The sequence below is a fragment of the Salvelinus sp. IW2-2015 genome, linkage group LG11, assembly GCF_002910315.2.
Source record: "Salvelinus sp. IW2-2015 linkage group LG11, ASM291031v2, whole genome shotgun sequence".
Classification (NCBI taxonomy): domain Eukaryota; kingdom Metazoa; phylum Chordata; class Actinopteri; order Salmoniformes; family Salmonidae; genus Salvelinus; species Salvelinus sp. IW2-2015.
The window spans coordinates 19,401,586-19,418,906 of NC_036851.1; the positions used below are offsets into that span (position 1 = coordinate 19,401,586).

The window sequence follows — 17,321 nt, forward strand, 5'->3', positions numbered from 1 at the left end:
CTGCCGTCAGAGAGTCTGGGCTGTGGGTGTTCTGGGGAGAGAGGGAATGAGCAGGGAGGTGGTGCTGGTGGTCAATTCTTTTCTTTTTTTACTATGCGCTAAATAGCCCAAATGTTTAGTGTAGGGATCTATAAATGAGTAGCATCCATCAATCATTGTGATGTCAGTCCTTCCCCTGCCTAGACAGACGGGGGTGACTAGTGTCATTGTCTGTTACTGTCCAGAGCCCCCATGTCCACTCCACCGCTGGAATGTCAAATAGACATGACAGGCCACCAGTCACAGAGGAGAGGGACACATAGTCACCTTTTTGGATTTGGGAGTTGGGGATCATAAGCATCATAGCAGCACAGGCTTTGTTCCCTGGGTGGTTGACAGCTGGCTTGGCGCCACATTGGGTTTCACTCAACAGTGAAGTCGAGGTCAATGGGAGAAAATAAAAGTGATTTTTTATTATTATATTCTCTCAGCTTTGATGGTAGTTTGGTATTTATGTATTTTTATTCTATAGTCAAAGTAATTTATTGTTCATGATTTTATATTTGTGTGTCACTTTCAGCTTTTGTGTGATTTGGAATTTATGAAAAACATCCAAAACATTTGACACTTTTTTATATCAGTGTGTCTGGACACATTTTACTATGACATTGTGTGTGTATATCCACATTGCAGCGAAAACTCATTTGTATCTATATCGCAACTGTTGTTAATGCTCCATAAGTGGTGTTGTCTCTTTATTTACATGTAAAGCCTCGTCTCGGGAGGGGCAGCTGCATAGGCTATTTATCCAGACCGCTGCTTAGAATAGCTGTGACCTGCGGATCTGAGGCATTCAGAGCAGTCCCTGAGCCCTGGCTAAAGCAGGGTATTAGAATACAACTAGAGGGAGATGGACAGCGCATGGATTATCGGTCAGCCTTCCCATTCCAGACAGACCCTGATGTAATGCCTAAGCCCACTCACTGGGAAGGAAAGTGAAAATGTGTTGTCAAATTTATTTAGCCCCCTCTCTGGACAAAAGGAGGGGGGGGTTAATTAGGGAGACCCTAGGGGGGATGTGCTGACGGGCTGAGCAGTGGAGGGGAGGGAGTGGAAGTAAAGGGGAAGGGTGGGAGTGGAAAGAAGATGGGTCTAGCTAGTGCACCTCAGAGGTTGCATTCGATCATGTGAGGATGCAATCAGAAAGGCTGCTATCAGAGACTTTAGACTATATATACTGATCAAAAATGTACATTTAAAAGATTTTACTGAGTTACAGTTCATATAAGGAAATCAGTCAATTGAAATAAATCCATTAGGCCTTAATCTATGGATTTAACATGGCTGGGAATACAAATGCATCTGTTGGTCACAGATACCTTAAAAAAAAGGTGGTGGTGTGGATCAGAAAACCAGTCAGTATCTGGTGTGACCACTATTTGCCTCATGCAGCGCGACACATCTCCTTCGCATAGAGTTGATCAGGCTGTTGATTGTGGCCTGTGGAATGTTGTCCCACGCCTCTTCAATGGCTGTGGGAAGTTGCTGGATATTGGCGGGAACTGGAACATGCTGTTGTGCACGTCAATCCAGAGCATCCCAAACATGCTCAATGGGAGACATGTCGGGTGAGTATGCAGGCCATGGAAGAACTGTGACATGGGGCCGTGCATTATCATGCTGTAACATGAGGTGGTGATGGTGGTGGATGAATGGCACGTCAATGGGCCTCAGGATCTCGTCACGGTATCACTGAGTATTAAAATTGCCATTGATAAAATGCAATTTTGTTCGTTGTCCGTAGCTTATGCCTGCCCATACCATAACTCCACCGCCATCATGGGGCACTCTGTTCACATCGTTGTCATCAGCAAACTGCTCGCCCACACAACGCCATACATGTGGTCTGCGGTTGTGAGGCCGGTTGGAAGTACTGCCAAATTCTCTAAAATTACATTGGAGGTGGCTTATGGTAGATAAATTAACATTAAATTCTCTGGCAACAGCTCTGGTGGACATTCCTGCAGTCAGCATGCCAATTGCACACTCCCTCAAAACTTGAGACATCTGTGGGATTGTGTTGTGTGACAAAACTGCACATTTTAGAGTGGCCTTTTATTGTCTCCAGCACAAGGTGCACCTGTGTAATGTTCATGCTGTTTAATCAGCTTCTTCATATGCCACACCTGTCAGGCGGATGGATTACTTGGCAACATTTTCGAGAAATAAGCTTTTTGTCCATATGTAAAATTTCAGGGAACTTTTGATTTCAGCTAATGAAACATGGGCCCAACTGCATGTTGAGTTTATATTTTTGTTCGGTGTATATGCTCAGGCCGATGGATCACATGTGGGGGGACCTGAGATTTCAACAGTCATACACTGTTGTGTAGGGAGAAAGACCCCACATAAAGTAACTTTGATACGTATCAAGAGAGAACTGGACCAACATTGTAATAATGAGACAGACAGACAGAACAGAATCAGTCATGCATGACCACAGGAATGACCCTTCTGCACTGGTTATGCTGCAACTCACATCCAATCCTCCTGACCCTCCCTCTGGCCCAGAGCCCTTTCCACCTGCTAGTTGACTATGAACCCCACACTGATCCTCTCCATTGACCAGACCACCCACCCCCAGATGAAGCATACTGTACGAGAGCCCTATTCAATGTAAACCGTTAACCTGGTGTGCAGGCTCAGAACAAATTGAAAAATGTTCCTGCCCGGTGGGAGGGTGTCCGTATAGTTTCACCCATACGCCATTGATTACTCATTAGATGAGCCCCAACCCACAATCTTCCAGTGCAAGAAAAATGTATACCCGTAAACCTTCTTAGCAGTTTTGATAGAATAGGGCCCTCACACTGTGCGAGTGACGCTCTCTTACCCTCTCACTCCGATAGCCATTCCCATCCTCTGCTGTGTCTAACTCCTGTGGATCCTGTCTCTCCCTTCGTGTGTGCTGGCTCTCTCTCTCTCTCCGGGGTGGACGGACACAGACGCGGACCGGGCACAGAAACATGGCATGGATGAGTTCATCTCAGCCAACCCCTGCAGCTTTGACCACTCCTCTCTGTTTGAGATGGTGCAGCGCCTCACCCTGGACCACAGACTCAATGACTCCTACTCCTGTTTGGTGAGGAAAGGGTTACCAGTCCAGTGGTTCCCTCATTCTTTTACATTGTGATCCTACATTCTATCAATTTTGATCTATTCTAACTTCCCTCGTATGTCTATTTTGTAGGGTTGGTTCAGTCCAGGCCAGGTGTTTGTCATGGATGAGTACTGTGCTCGTAATGGTGTGCGGGGGTGTCACAGACACCTGTGTTACCTGGGTGACCTGCTGGAGAGGGCAGAGAACGGGGCTATGATCGACCCCACCCTGCTGCACTACAGCTTTGCCTTCTGTGCCTCACACGTCCATGGCAACAGGTACAGAGTACTGACTTACAGCCCCCCTTCTACGCCACCCCCCATCTCTCTCTCTCTCTTTCTGTCTCTCTCTGTGTCTGTCTGTCTGTCTCTGTCTCTCTCACTCTCTCTGTTATGCATATGAAAGTAAACCCAATCCTCCCCACTCAGAGAACCCACTCCACCACCAACCTTCTTCATCAAATCAATCTCATTCGGAGAAGACAATAACAGAATGTATATTCCACCCTAGATCTGCATACAATTGTCTGTACTGGTATACTTCACCAAGCCACCTCATACTGTGCTTGTTGTTTTTTTGCCTTAGTCAAAGCTTTCTCTAATATTATTTTTCCAATCACTTGTTTCAGTCACTTATGCTTTTAAGTTTCTCATGTCCAGTTGGGATTTGTGTTTATTATTTTATTTTTCTTCTTTCTTTGTTGTCTTTTCTCAATTCATTGATTTTCATAGTCTGTTATGATTTAGGTTTGCTTTATTAATGTTCTTCTTTCTTTTTTTCTGATGCTTGATCTCTTAACATCACCCCTGCCTCTTTCTCATGCAACCTGTAGTCAGAGACTGTCTGAGTTGCTAAACTGGCCTGTAACCGAGGCAGAGCTTCAGAGTTACCTTTACCCCCCCACCCCAGAGCCCCCCACACCCTCTAAGAGGGAACTCAAAATCAAGGAGTTTAGGAAAAAAAAGGACTCCAAGTCCCAGGCTGTCTCTTGGCCCAGAAGGTAAGAGTCTGTGGTGCTTCCTCCCTGATAGATCCACTGTGACTCTCTCCCTCCCACCCGACCTCAGTCACTTGACTTTTTGATTTTAACAAGAGTGAATACTGGAGTTGAAATATTGAAATACTTATTGGGTATTTACATGTATTTTTTTTGTATAATAAAATGTGTGTTTGTGTGTACTGTACGTGCATACGTACGTACGTTTGTACCTATGAATACTGGAGTTGAAATATTGAAATACTTATTGGGTATTTACATGTATTTTTTTTTGCATAATAAAATGTGTGTTTGTGTGTACTGTACGTGCATACGTACGTACGTTTGTACCTATGTACAAAGGGTGTTTGTGTACATAGGGTGTTTGTGTACATAGGGTGTTTGTGTACATGTGCTCACACTTCTGTATGGAGACCGAATCTGTCGTAATCATGGCTGGATCTCGAGTCAATATAAACAAGCGAGTGTCACTACAGTGTGAGGGGCAAAGGTCACGGCGGCTGTCTGCCAGTCTGCCCCAGTCTGACAATCCTCCTACCCCATCTACCCCTTCGCATCTTTTTAGCTTTGCTTTTCCTTGGGGTACTTTATAGTCGTTCAGTTTTTGGCATTCTTTCGTTTTTAATTTGATGTTTGTTGTGTAGTAAATAGTTCCGCTTTTTTATTCGMTTTTTTCCTGTGAAGCACTTGCATTCTATGTCGGATATTTGCTGCATAAATAATGCTTGATTTGACTTGATTTGATTTCCACCCCTCCCTCTACCCTCATCCTATGACAGACAGTGATGAAGCTGAGGTGGGCTGTCTGTTTGAGTCCTGTTATGATCAGGCTGGACAGGAAGACGGGAGTAGCTCCAAGACTGGAGGAAAGGAGTGGGGGGTGGAGAGAGAAAAAAGGAAAATGGGAGAAAAAGAGAGTGGGGGAGAGGACGTAAAGAGAGAGGATCAGGAATTGAGGGAGAGAGAGAGAAATATGGAGACAGAAAATAAAGGGAGGGAGGGAGGTGTAGTGTACTGTAGTGGGCTCTCCAGCCGGCCGGTGTGCCTGGAGGTCAGGAATGACAGGTTGTCATGGGTGACGGGCGAGTGTCTCCTGCCACTGTCCGAGCTCAGGCCACAGCTACAGCCAGTCCGCCTACAGTCCCCATGACCATGACAGCCCATGAGAGAAACCCATCTTTGGCCAAAAAAAACCTCACTCCCCTCATCCACCCACAACGTAATAGCCTGATGGCCACAGGGCATGAACTGATTATTATAGAGAGTACAGTAGCCTGAGAGTAAATTGAGAATAAATTGTCTGTTTAAAGGTTGGAGTGGATTTCATTCCACCTCCAGTAAGTTTAGGTAATGATTTGGAAATGTGGTGTTTGAATGTTAAATACAGGTTAAATATGGTATTTGTCTTTTAAAATGTGATGTACWAGTCAATTTGTGAATTGGCTGTAATTCAACTACAGTCACGTACTGTAGCTTCTTGAACTAGAGGAAGCACAGACCTCTGATATGGCGTGCTTCCGGTGTTCTGTTATTAGTTTCTCTGATCGCTCTGTTACAAATGACTTCTCATTTCCATGTAGCCATTATAATAGAGGACAGGGGCGTGAGGTTATGAAAACATTATGAAWGCTGTGGAGGAGCAGAAAATGAGGCTAGGCATAATTAGTGTGAAATGATCAAATAGTTGATTCTGTTTGATCTGTTTGACGGACCGTCAGATGCAGAGATTATACAAACACCACATCTTATTAAAGGCTTTTTATCGACATGCCTCAGATGAACACAAAAACACAAACACGACAATCATAGCCTGAAACATACACACACACACACACACACACACCACACACACCACACCACCACACACACACACACACCACACACACACAACACACACACACACACACACACACACACACACACACACACAACACACACACACACACACACACACACACACACACACACCAGAGGAAGAGAGTGTGGTTGAGGGGCCTGGCTCCTTTATAGTGACGTGGCTGAGGACGGGGGAAATTGAGCAGAGTGCATGTGACAGAGGAGGCGCTGGTCGCCGTGACAGCGGCTTGAGGAGCAGAGACGTGACATGCTCCACGTCACCAGGCCCAGGATGTAATCTCAGTGAAGGACACTGAGAAAGGAGGGAGGGGTGAGGGATACTCCTGTCAGACAAGAATGGGGGCAACAGCTTGGGGGGGGGGTGGGGGGTGCAGTTATAACCCCCCGTCTGTAACCATCCTCAGATATCGGTGGCCCCACTGTTCCAGACAGATGGCTGGCTCTTACCTGTGGAATACACCACAGAAACTCTTCGTACTGTAGGCTCTGCTGTGGACATATAGCTAGCCACTACACGTGTACTTAGTTAGCTGAAATTCGCAGTTATAACTCCAGTGACCATGTTGACCCTTGTGTGACCCCTGTGATCACTGTGTCAGTGGTGGCCATACTGTCTACTCTGAATTGGGATATTACGATGATACTAATATAATATGTCCTAAGGGATATCCCAGTTAACACATACTGTATATTCATTGTACTTTATGTGGACCATGTGGGAATGAAACCCACAACCTTGGTGTTTCCTGCCCCATGCTCCAACCATATAAACTCTATGGTACTGTATATCCCTCAGGCCTGACGGGATAGGAACAGTCACTGTGGAGGAGAAGGAGCGCTTTGAGGATATCAAAGAGAGGCTGCGTGTTCTGCTGGAGAACCAGATCACACACTTCAGGTGTGTACTGTAATACTATATCTAAATCTATAACTGACCCTGGCACAGACACGGCTATGGGACTTATCAGACCACAGATTATAGATTGTGACAGATGTCAATCATGTATCAATCACTGTGCTCTGCAAAATTGTACTTACATTCTGATCTCAAGAACTAGCTGCCCGCTGGGCACAAACTGGTTGAATCAACATTATTTTCACGTCATTTCAATTAAATTGCGTTAAACCAACGCGGAATAGACCTTGAATAGATGTCTGTGCACAGTGGGTAGTCATTTATAAATTGTAGAAATCCTTGAGCATGAAGAATGGTCTTATGATGAAGGAAAACCTTCATAATAAACCCTACAGAAATGAAACTGGATTTCTTTCACAGGTACTGTTTTCCATTTGGTCGACCGGAGGGGGCCCTGAAAGCCACTCTGTCCCTGCTTGAGAGGGTAGGTTATTATGCATCCTCTTCTAACCTTACCTTATTAACTATGGACACACACCTTCCTAAACTAAATATACAAAATATTTTAAATGTTCCATCCACATTTTAATTGACCAGGTCTTATGGATCGATGTGTATTTGGTTTCTATATGTTGTATATAATATAGGCTACCTGAGTGTGGTAAACAGATGTTTGTCTCCTGTTCTCTACAAGTGAAGGGTCAACATGCACACTCCCATGCTTTTCTTTTTTGTGGTACCGCCCCAAAAAGGATAGTATTTTTTCTCTAATGTTTCCTTGTCACGGATACTAGGAGTGGTGGGTAGGAGTCAGGCACAGAGAGCAGAGGGTTCAGTGATTTGTAGATTTATTTCTCCGGCACAAAACGGTCACACCAAATACAGGGCGCATAAACACTGACCAGCCCAAACACAGMGCAAACGATCCGAAGAACAATGAAAAAACACATCCACAACCGACAGAGAACACAAATAATCCCGCACAAACCTATGCGGGCCTAACAGGCTTAAATAGACCAAAAATCTCGAAACAAAAAGGAACAGTTGCAACTAATAAGACTAAACTAACAGAAAAGGAAAAAGGGATCGGTGGCGGCTAGTAGACCGGCGACGACGACCGCCGAGCACCGCCCGAACAGGCAGGGGAGCCACCTTCGGTGGGAGTCGTGACACTCATGTTCTGTTCCAGGTGCTGATGAAGGATATTGTGACTCCTGTGCCCCAGGAGGAGGTGAAGACAGTCATCCGTAAATGTCTGGAGCAGGCAGCCTTGATCAACTACCAGCGCCTCTCAGAATACGCCAAAGTAGAAGGTAGATGACCACCTCAAATAAACACTGACAGTTCAATTACACAATGCAGCATCACACAGCATACTAGCTATACCCATAGAGTATTATTTCACACACAGTACTTTACTGTACTGTACAATGTTCTGTCGTCATTTATGTCTCCCCTCTAGCATTGTTACCACAATAGTATTGCTATCTACAGGGATTATCACACATTATTGTTACACAGTGATATACATGCTACAGACATCATGCCCTCTGGTGCTTTACCACATTGCCCCCTGCAGGTCAATGGGTGCTAACAAACTACAGTTGTGGGATTAGCTGATGAAACTAACACTGTAAAAGTGTGACATAAATGTGATCAGTGTTATTTCCTGATAGTTGCTGGTTGAAAATACAATCTACACAGGACCTTCTAATCAGCAGGTTTTGCGTGGTAGAGTTTCGGCCAGGCAGTAAATTAATTAATATACTGTACCAATAACAGAGTTCCAAACCTCTCTGCCAATAACAGCTAGTTTTCAGTTTCCCCCTCCCCACTCAGACCACTCCTAGACAGTGATAGCAAAATTCATCCTTGAGAAATAGTTTTTTTGCTGAAAAAGCTATTTGTGTTTCTTTTTAACAATTTTAATGGAAAAATATGTCAGTAAGGAACTTAATTGTTACCCAGAAAGGATTTGATATGGAGATAACAGCAGCATTTAAGAAGAAAACAAAGTCAAACATTCAAATACAATCAATGAATGGAAATAAGTGAACTCAAAGCAAAGATTTTGTCTTCATATGGTATTAATATAACTGTTCTGTCCCCAGCTGCAGTGAAAATACCTCGGCTTCCGGTCCTGTGGCTGCTGTTACATTAAGATGTGCTAATAAAGTTGAAACCCTCTTTTCATTTACAGGTGTCCTTTATATTGATGTAGATCCCTAAATAAATGTGCATGTTAGAGATGTGTACAGTAAGTAAAAATGCATTCAACTCCCTGTGAATCTGCCATCTTTATTCTGACTCCTGTGTGCCTCAGCTTCTCTCTGGCCCAGTCAACCCACTGTCCCTCTCCTTTCTCACACCGCCGTGGCTTCAAGGTGGGGTGATGCTCTGAAGCAACAATTGTCCTTGTTTTCTCTCCTACCCCTTTCCTATCCTCTCCTTTGTTTTGAAATAATCATCATCTTCTATTCACCGCCTCCTCCCCCTCTCTGCTTTCCTCCTCCTTGTTTATTGGCTTTGCTGCTTCTCTCCAAGCTCCTTGTAGTATGAACACAAGTCAGGAAGGCTAATGCACAAGGCATGCTGGGATTGCCCTCTGCAGCTACCCAGTATCTGTCTGTTGCATGTCCCAAGTTTTCTTTACTAGGCATCCAGAACTGGCAACATGTTCCACGGATACGTTTACAAAACAAATCTGTGTATATGTATGTGTAGCTTGGACTACACTCAACTATACTGTTTTACTATCGAATCCTCCATTCTCAAATTAAGCTATTCTCTATTCCAGTCAGTGACTATTAGGGCTGTGGCGGTCATGACATTTTGTCAGCCGGTGATTGTCAAGCAAACAACTGCCGGTCTCATGGTAATTGACCGTTAATTAGCATAAACACACCTACAAGCCACTGATGCAGACCTTTGGAACATCTGCATTTTAAAAAGTCTAATAAATCCATTTAATATAGCCTACACATCACAATAAATTCATTATTTATTTTAGACAGGTCTAAAGAAACACGAGATGAAGAAAATGTAGTCTATTTCAGAAGAACAAAATGGCATCCTCTGAGTTGTCCTTATGTTACATGTAGGTCCTGATCTGGCTATTCCATATGGCTGTGGGCTACATAGTCCATTTAGCAGACAGGATTTACTTAGAATTTTGTAGCATTATTTTATATTATTTTATAGTATGAAGAATACAATTGAACATAGCTGAATAAAATAGAAAGGATATTTTATCCAAATGATTTCTGAAGGAGTCCACACATGCAGCTAGCTATTCTGTGTTGAGTGGTTAATAAAGAAATAGATCCTCCTATATGACTAATTTAGAATTATTTATGCAACTTTAGTTGTGATACAAACGTTGGACTATATGTTTTGATTTTTAAAACATTCTAAGGCTGCATGATGCAACTCCAATGTTGATTTGAAAAAAGTCGCTCTGCTTTGTTTCTTAAGCAGGCTGCACTCACTTCATCAGTCTCTGGTTCACAATTTGACAAGCACCTGATAATAATCTCACCAGGACACAAATTTCCTGACGGCATCCCCCATGTGTGACTGTAATGCCACCTAACAAAATCCATGCCTATGATAATTTGAATTTCCTTTTCCCGTCTGCCAATCGCCATGCTCCGAAGCACCTCTCACTCACATAGCTCTCTCAGATATCTAAATTCTTATCAGCCAATGCCTGTCATGTGATCGGGTCCTTCTCACAGGCATCTCAGCTTCGAAGTAGGCTACAAGTGAAGACAGACACATCTAGGACGCAAATGAGTGCGTCCTTCTTAGTGTACATTAAAGATGTTAGATTTACTTTTCGTCAGCCAACAAGATGAGTAGTCCTAACGAACAGCAAAAGCACTAGCCTATGTCAATCTACTATCCCCGTAGTACAAAAGTTGACCTATTCTATTGGTCAACTTGTCCTTCTGTGCGAGAAATAAATATTCKAAATATACTCTGGGACGCGATAGATCCCAAATTAATACAACAACTCGTATCAAAAAAAAGTTTAAAAGCAATGAGGCTGATACAACAGATACAACATTTAGCTTAAGATGTAGATATACTATTAGGCTATTTCTTCACATTATAAARGCAGCAAAGTGCACAAGGCAGTAGGCTATATGCGCGAATGTTACAAAATGCTATCAATTAGCGGGAAAAGGTCATTATCAAAAGTGACCACAAAGGCAATTATGCTTGTAATGCTTTATTATAAAGGTGTATTTTTATGGTGAAAATGATCTTCCCCAAACTAGAAACTCACTCGCTGCTTATGTATGCCAGTTAGGCTCTACACTGGCTGTAAAGCTGATTAATGTGCTTAATTTTAAGAAGTTATTTGGCCACTTTAGTTGTGATATAAACCTTATCAACATATAGACGTGTGAGCTAGGCTACATGAGACTATGATTTGAAAAAGTCYAAAATAAAAGGCATCCGCTGTTTCTTGCCTTATTGCACACGGGGGGCATCATTCACAAGTGATAATATATAATTCACAAGTGAAAGGCTAATATTGTCTCCCATCAGACAATTTTTTTATTTAATCTTGTCTTTAATCTTGTCTTTACATATACTACATAATATATGTGTGAAATTAGTTTTGGTTTAGAATGGACCATTGTCAGGGGCAGGGGAAAAAATACATGTCATCTATGCGCTTAAATAGCTAATGGAGGGCGCTTTTCCCGTGGTTCATTTTCATGCCAGCCAGGTAGGCTATTCTCCTGTTGAAAAGTGAAGCAATGTGCTTAATATTAGAAAAGTTGAGAAGTAAATATAGTAGGCTATAGAAAGCTGATGGGATCCTCCTCTTTTTAAGAGGCCATCAAAAAATGTTGCGCAACATGAGCTCATGGGCTCTCATTATTTTATTTTTTTTTGATTTTTGAATGTCAGATGTCAGAGTGATTTCAGGGACAATAGAGTGCTGAGTACCAGGCAGTTAGCAAGTTTGGTAGGCTTCTAATGACCATCAGCAGCGTCAGAGCTTGGAGAAGCCTAGTTACTGCGACTAAACGACATGACTGCGGTCATGACTCCTGACTGCCATTGTGGCGGTAATACGGTCACCGTAACAGACCTAGTGACTATTAACCTTTCACTGCTACCAAACCCGGATCCGGGAGCACCCCCCACAGTAAAAAAGCTGACTAGCATAGCCTAGAATAGCGTCACAAGTAAATACAAGCATCTAAATATCATTAAATCACAAGTCCAAGACACCAGATGAAAGATACAGATCTTGTGAATCCAGCCATCATTTCTGATTTTTAAAATGTTTTACAGGGAAGACACAATATGTAAATCTATTAGCTAACCACGTTAGCAAAAGCACCACTTTTTTTACTCCACCAGTTTTTTACTCCATCAGTAGCTATCACTAATTCGACTAAATAAAGATATATATAGCCACTAACCAAGAAACAACTTCATAAGATGACAGTCTGATAACATATTTATGGTATAGCATATGTTCTTTTAGAAAAATGTGCATATTTCAGGTATAAATCACAGTTCTACATTGCAGCTGCAATCTGAAATAGCGTTGGAAGCAGCCGGAATAATTACAGAGACCGACGTCAATTACCAAAATACACTCCTAAAACATTTCTGAAAAATACACAGCATACAGCAAATGAAAGCCCAACATCTTGTGAATCCAGCCATCATTTCTGATTTTTAAAATGTTTTACAGGGAAGACACAATATGTAAATCTATTAGCTAACCACGTTAGCAAAAGACACCACTTTTTTTACTCCACCACTTTTTTACTCCATCAGTAGCTATCACTAATTCGACTAAATAAAGAATATATAGCCACTAACCAGAAACAACTTCATAAGATGACAGTCTGATAACATATTTATGGTATAGCATATGTTTTTTTTAGAAAAAATGTGAATTTTTCAGGTATAAATCACAGTTTACCATTGCAGCCACTATCACAAAAACTCACCCAAAGCGACTAGATAACTAAGAGAGCAACGTGTATTACCTAATTACTCATCTTAAAACATTTCTGAAAAAATACACAGCGTACAGCAAATGAAAGCCCAACATCTTGTGAATCCAGACAATATTTCAGATTTTCTAAGTGTTTTACAGCGAAAACACAATATATCGTTATATTAGCATACCACATGAGCTAACATCACCCCAGCATTGATTCAAGGCAAAAAGCGCGATAACGTTATCACCACCAAAATATATTTATTTTTTCACTAACCTTCTCAGAATTCTTCAGATGACAGTCCTGTAACATCATATTACACAATGCATATAGAGTTTGTTCGGAAATGTGCATATTTAGCATCACAAATCGTGGTTATGCTATGTAATCAGTCAAAACATGGCATGCATTCTGGCCGCGCCATCTTGGAAGGGCACCTAAGTTTACGATTATTTATCGATTAGATTGACTAAAAATATCAGGTTGGACAGCTAATGAAAGATGCATTGGTTATTAATGCAACCGCTGATTTATAGATTTTTTAAAATTAACGTTACTAGACATACAGTGTGCGTTACAGCCAGACTAGTGCCGCAATAATGGCCGAAAAATGCGTTTACATTTTTCCACATAAATACGGAATAAAATCATAAATAGCTCTTACTTTTGGACGAGCTTCCATCAGAATCTTGGGCAAGGTGTCCTTTTGTCCAAAGAATCGTTGCTTTGTTGTAAAACGTCCACTTCAACTTCGGAACTAGCAGCTAACAGTAGCTACGTGGCACACACATGTCCAAATCCTCAAACGCAATACTACGAAAATTCCGAAAATAGCGATATACTCGCATAAACTGATATAAATCGGTTTCAAATAACTTCGTTATGATGTTTCTAACACCTATACCGAATTAAATTACAGACGGACATATCTAAGGCCGATAACTGAGCGTTTCAAAATGCTATCCTGAGGTCTTGCGTTGCGTAATGGCGGAAGTCGAAAAGAGAGCGCACCTCGTTCCTTGCCCTTTTATAAGCTCTGAGAAATACGTAGAAACACCATTCCACTTCTCATTGGTTACTGACATCCAGGGGAAGGCGGGTGCAGTTCATTTCGATCCATAGGGCACACACAGAGCTTTAAACTGATCTGAGAACAGAGACTATTTTTCTGACCTTCGCATGTCCTGTCATGATTCTCGCTGTAGAAAGAGTTCTGGTTCACCCACAGACATAATTCAAACGGTTTTAGAAACTAGAGATTGTTTTCTATCCAATAGTAATAATAATATGCATATTGTACGAGCAAGAATTGAGTACGAGGCAGTTTAATTTGGAGACGCAAAATGTCGAAGTTGAAACAGCACCCCCTGTAGTGACAAGAAGTTAAAAAAAGCTGAGGGTGACGAAGATACCCTCAGTATCTTGGAGTGGAAAAACTGCAAAAAAATCCTTAATTCTGCTCCTCATAAACATTTTCTTGTTCGTTGCCTTGACTGGGAAGATCTCCAACTTGATAGAAAAGTCTCACTCCTTAATACCATTTGGCATTAAATAAAAGTGTGTACAAAGGCGACCCCCAGCCCCCACTCCTTTTGTCCACACACCCAGTCTCCTCCACATTCGACACTTCTGTCAAATCGATGCCTCTCTTTCTGTCTCCACGGGCCTCCTCAACCACCACCACCACCACATCCACAGAGGACGCTGTGGGGACCCCTAACCTCCACATGCAGCTACCCTCTGAACTCTGACCTCTCCTTCTTTGACCCCAGCCTTTTGCATGCCCCGATCCTCTCTTGTAGGGAAAAAGAGAGAAATGTATGAGCATCCTGTCTTCTGCTTGGCGTCTCAAGTGATGGATTTAACCATTCGTGAGTACCTTCCTCATCCTGCCACACCCTCCTCCACCCCTTACTTCTCCTCCCCTCTCCTCTACCATGTTTTTCAGTTTTCAACATCTCCTCTTTTGCACGTCACCCACCCCTCCACTACTACCATTCCCTGCCGCCCCTGAACCAATCTCTCTCTTTCTCTCTCTCTCTCACTCTTTCTCTCTCTCTTGCTTCTCTCAAGTCCTTTGGCTTTTTGATCTGTTGCTTCTGTCTGTGAAAGCTACCTGTGAGGGATCCAGACCCAGGGTCTCTGTCTGTCAGCCTATCTGTCTGTTAGTTCCTAGCAGAGCAGGACCAAGGCTCCATCTATCTGTGAAGACCATGAGATATCTTATCTACTGTATCTGGCAGCTCCTCTTTCTGTTCCCATGCCTGTCTGTGACTTGAATGCATTTTTACTTTGCTTCTGTGTAAACCCCCTCAGTCCCGTTGAACACCATACAGCTACAGTACCATAGAGAACATTATCATGACTTTCCCTTTGTATCAGTTCACACTTGGGACCAGAGGGGTAAGACAACAGGAACAGGAAGTGGCAACGTAAGGAGGACATATGTCGACACATCTCTACACGTTTTCCAATAGAAACATTTATATATTGCCATGTCTTTTCTTTATTATTACAGCTTTTTACTGTATGTCCTGAAGGGCGTGTTTTCTTTATTATTACAGTTTTTTGCTGTATGTCCTGAAGGGTGTGTTTACTTTATTATTACAGTTTTTTGCTGTATGTCCTGAAGGGTGTGTTTTCTTTATTATTACAGCTTTTTACTGTATGTCCTGAAGGGTGTGTTTTCTTTATTATTACAGCTTTTTACTGTATGTCCTGAAGGGTGTGTTTTCTTTTTGGGGGTTTGGGTTTTGTTTGGACCTCCGTCTGTATATGTTTTACTGTATAAAGATATATGTGTGTCCATGTCTGAGTACTGGTTAACATCAGAGGGTAAAAGATGTTGCTCAACCACCTGTTTTCCAGACTTCCACTCTATCCTGCTCTTATGCTTTCAGTACTGACTATCCTCTCTTCTTTCTCTCTCTCTTTCTCTCCCTCCCACCGTCCTTTGTCTCTCCTTCTCTTTCATTCTCTGCTCCCCCTCACTCCTACTCTCACTTAGCGGAGAAAACTCAGAAAGATAAGAAAGATCATCAGGATCAGGATCCAGGTGACATCATATATATGAGCATATCCTAACCCYGCTAGAGCCATAGCAACATAACATCTCACAGCCTTCCTGAGGCACGGCCTGGGAATGTTACAGGAACGTTGTGACAGCGTTATGTCACCACACCCCTGCCCTGTAGTTTCCCCTGTACCTGCACTGCATTCCAGTGATGGAGATGCAGCCCTCCCCAGTGGGTGATTGTGGTAACCTTAACTGTCAAGTCCTCTCTCTAACCCTCCTGTTAAGACCGCTCATCTGTGGTGGCTCCACCAATGGACATCCTCTGAATTCTTTTAAAATTCTTCCTCTTTCCTATAATGTGGCCTTACTGCACTAGATTTCTTACAGGAAGAAAAAGAAGTGAGGAAGGGAGGAAGAGGGAAATTGGAGGGAGCAATTTTAAGACCATTCAGACCATTGCCATTGAGTATCACACTTGTGTGATTGAAACCTGCAGAGTTAGCACTGCTTTATTGCAAGTACATGTAAGTTAAAGCAGTTATTACATGCTTTGGAATGTATGCTGTTGTACAATTGAAGTATTACTTCCTCTGCAGAAAGTGCATGAACTATAAATATCTCCAATGTACTAAAATGCAATAGTTTTGAATACAAACCTGTCATGGTTTGGTATTGATGGTTGCAAAATTTGACCATAAGTGATGAGACGGTTTGGATATTCTGACTGCTATTGTTCATTGATGACCATGTTTTTATATCAATGGAAATGTTGATACATTGGAAATAAATACGTGAACTAAGATGAGATCATAGATGATAATAGCACATACTGTAGTCATCATAAGTATTAATGTCACTTCAGACTGTTTCAGGGTTGCGATCCTGCTGCACTCTTAGAAGAAAAGGTGCTATCTAGAACCTTAAAGGGTTCTTCGGCTGTCCCCATAGATGAAGCCTTTGAAGATCCCTTTTTGGTTCCTGGTAGAACCTTTTTGGGTTCCATGTAAAATCCTTTCCACAGAGGGTTCTTCCTGGAACCAAAAACTGTTCTCCTATGGAGACAGCGGAATAACCCTTTTAGAACCCTTTTTTCTAAGAGTGTGGTGTCACTCTGGGTGACACATTGTTTCAATTCCACTGAATAGACAGAGCTCACACCTGGTTTCCCAGGTCTAAAACAGCAGACATCCCTTATACTGTAGAATGTGGCAATACTGAGTTTCTGTTATAGAAGATCTAGATTTGTGCCCTTGTCCCTCACCTCACCTGTATCACTCCAGCCCCCCTGCCCCTTCATTGACTAAGGGAAGAAGTTGCCTTTTTGTTTGAGGGCATTCTTTTAAACCCTCCATCCATACTGGTGACTAGGCCGTCATTTCAAAACTCAGTCAAAGAGGCAATCCTCTGTCCACAGTTCAGTCCACGGACACCACTGGGCTTAAAGTGCTATGCCAGTGTGTGTGCGTCACAGAACT

General features: G+C 42.5%; 1 protein-coding gene across 6 annotated transcripts in view; it reads left to right on the forward strand.

The window, feature by feature from the left end:
- The window catches only part of LOC111969950 (calcium-dependent secretion activator 1-like), a 184,002-nt gene that overhangs the window by 115,580 nt on the left and 51,101 nt on the right, over window positions 1-17,321 (forward strand). For 2 of the 6 annotated variants that reach the window (XM_023996349.1, XM_023996350.1), the window contains exons 12-17: window positions 2,985-3,121; window positions 3,230-3,417; window positions 6,790-6,891; window positions 7,270-7,333; window positions 8,039-8,162; window positions 14,633-14,701. In XM_023996349.1, the coding sequence (XP_023852117.1) occupies window positions 2,985-3,121; window positions 3,230-3,417; window positions 6,790-6,891; window positions 7,270-7,333; window positions 8,039-8,162; window positions 14,633-14,701 (684 nt within the window). Of the gene's footprint in view, window positions 1-2,984; window positions 3,122-3,229; window positions 3,418-6,789; window positions 6,892-7,269; window positions 7,334-8,038; window positions 8,163-14,632; window positions 14,702-15,837; window positions 15,886-17,321 lie in introns of all 6 variants that reach the window. The other 4 variants (XM_070445574.1, XM_070445575.1, XM_070445576.1 and 1 more) reach the window with 3 other exon arrangements.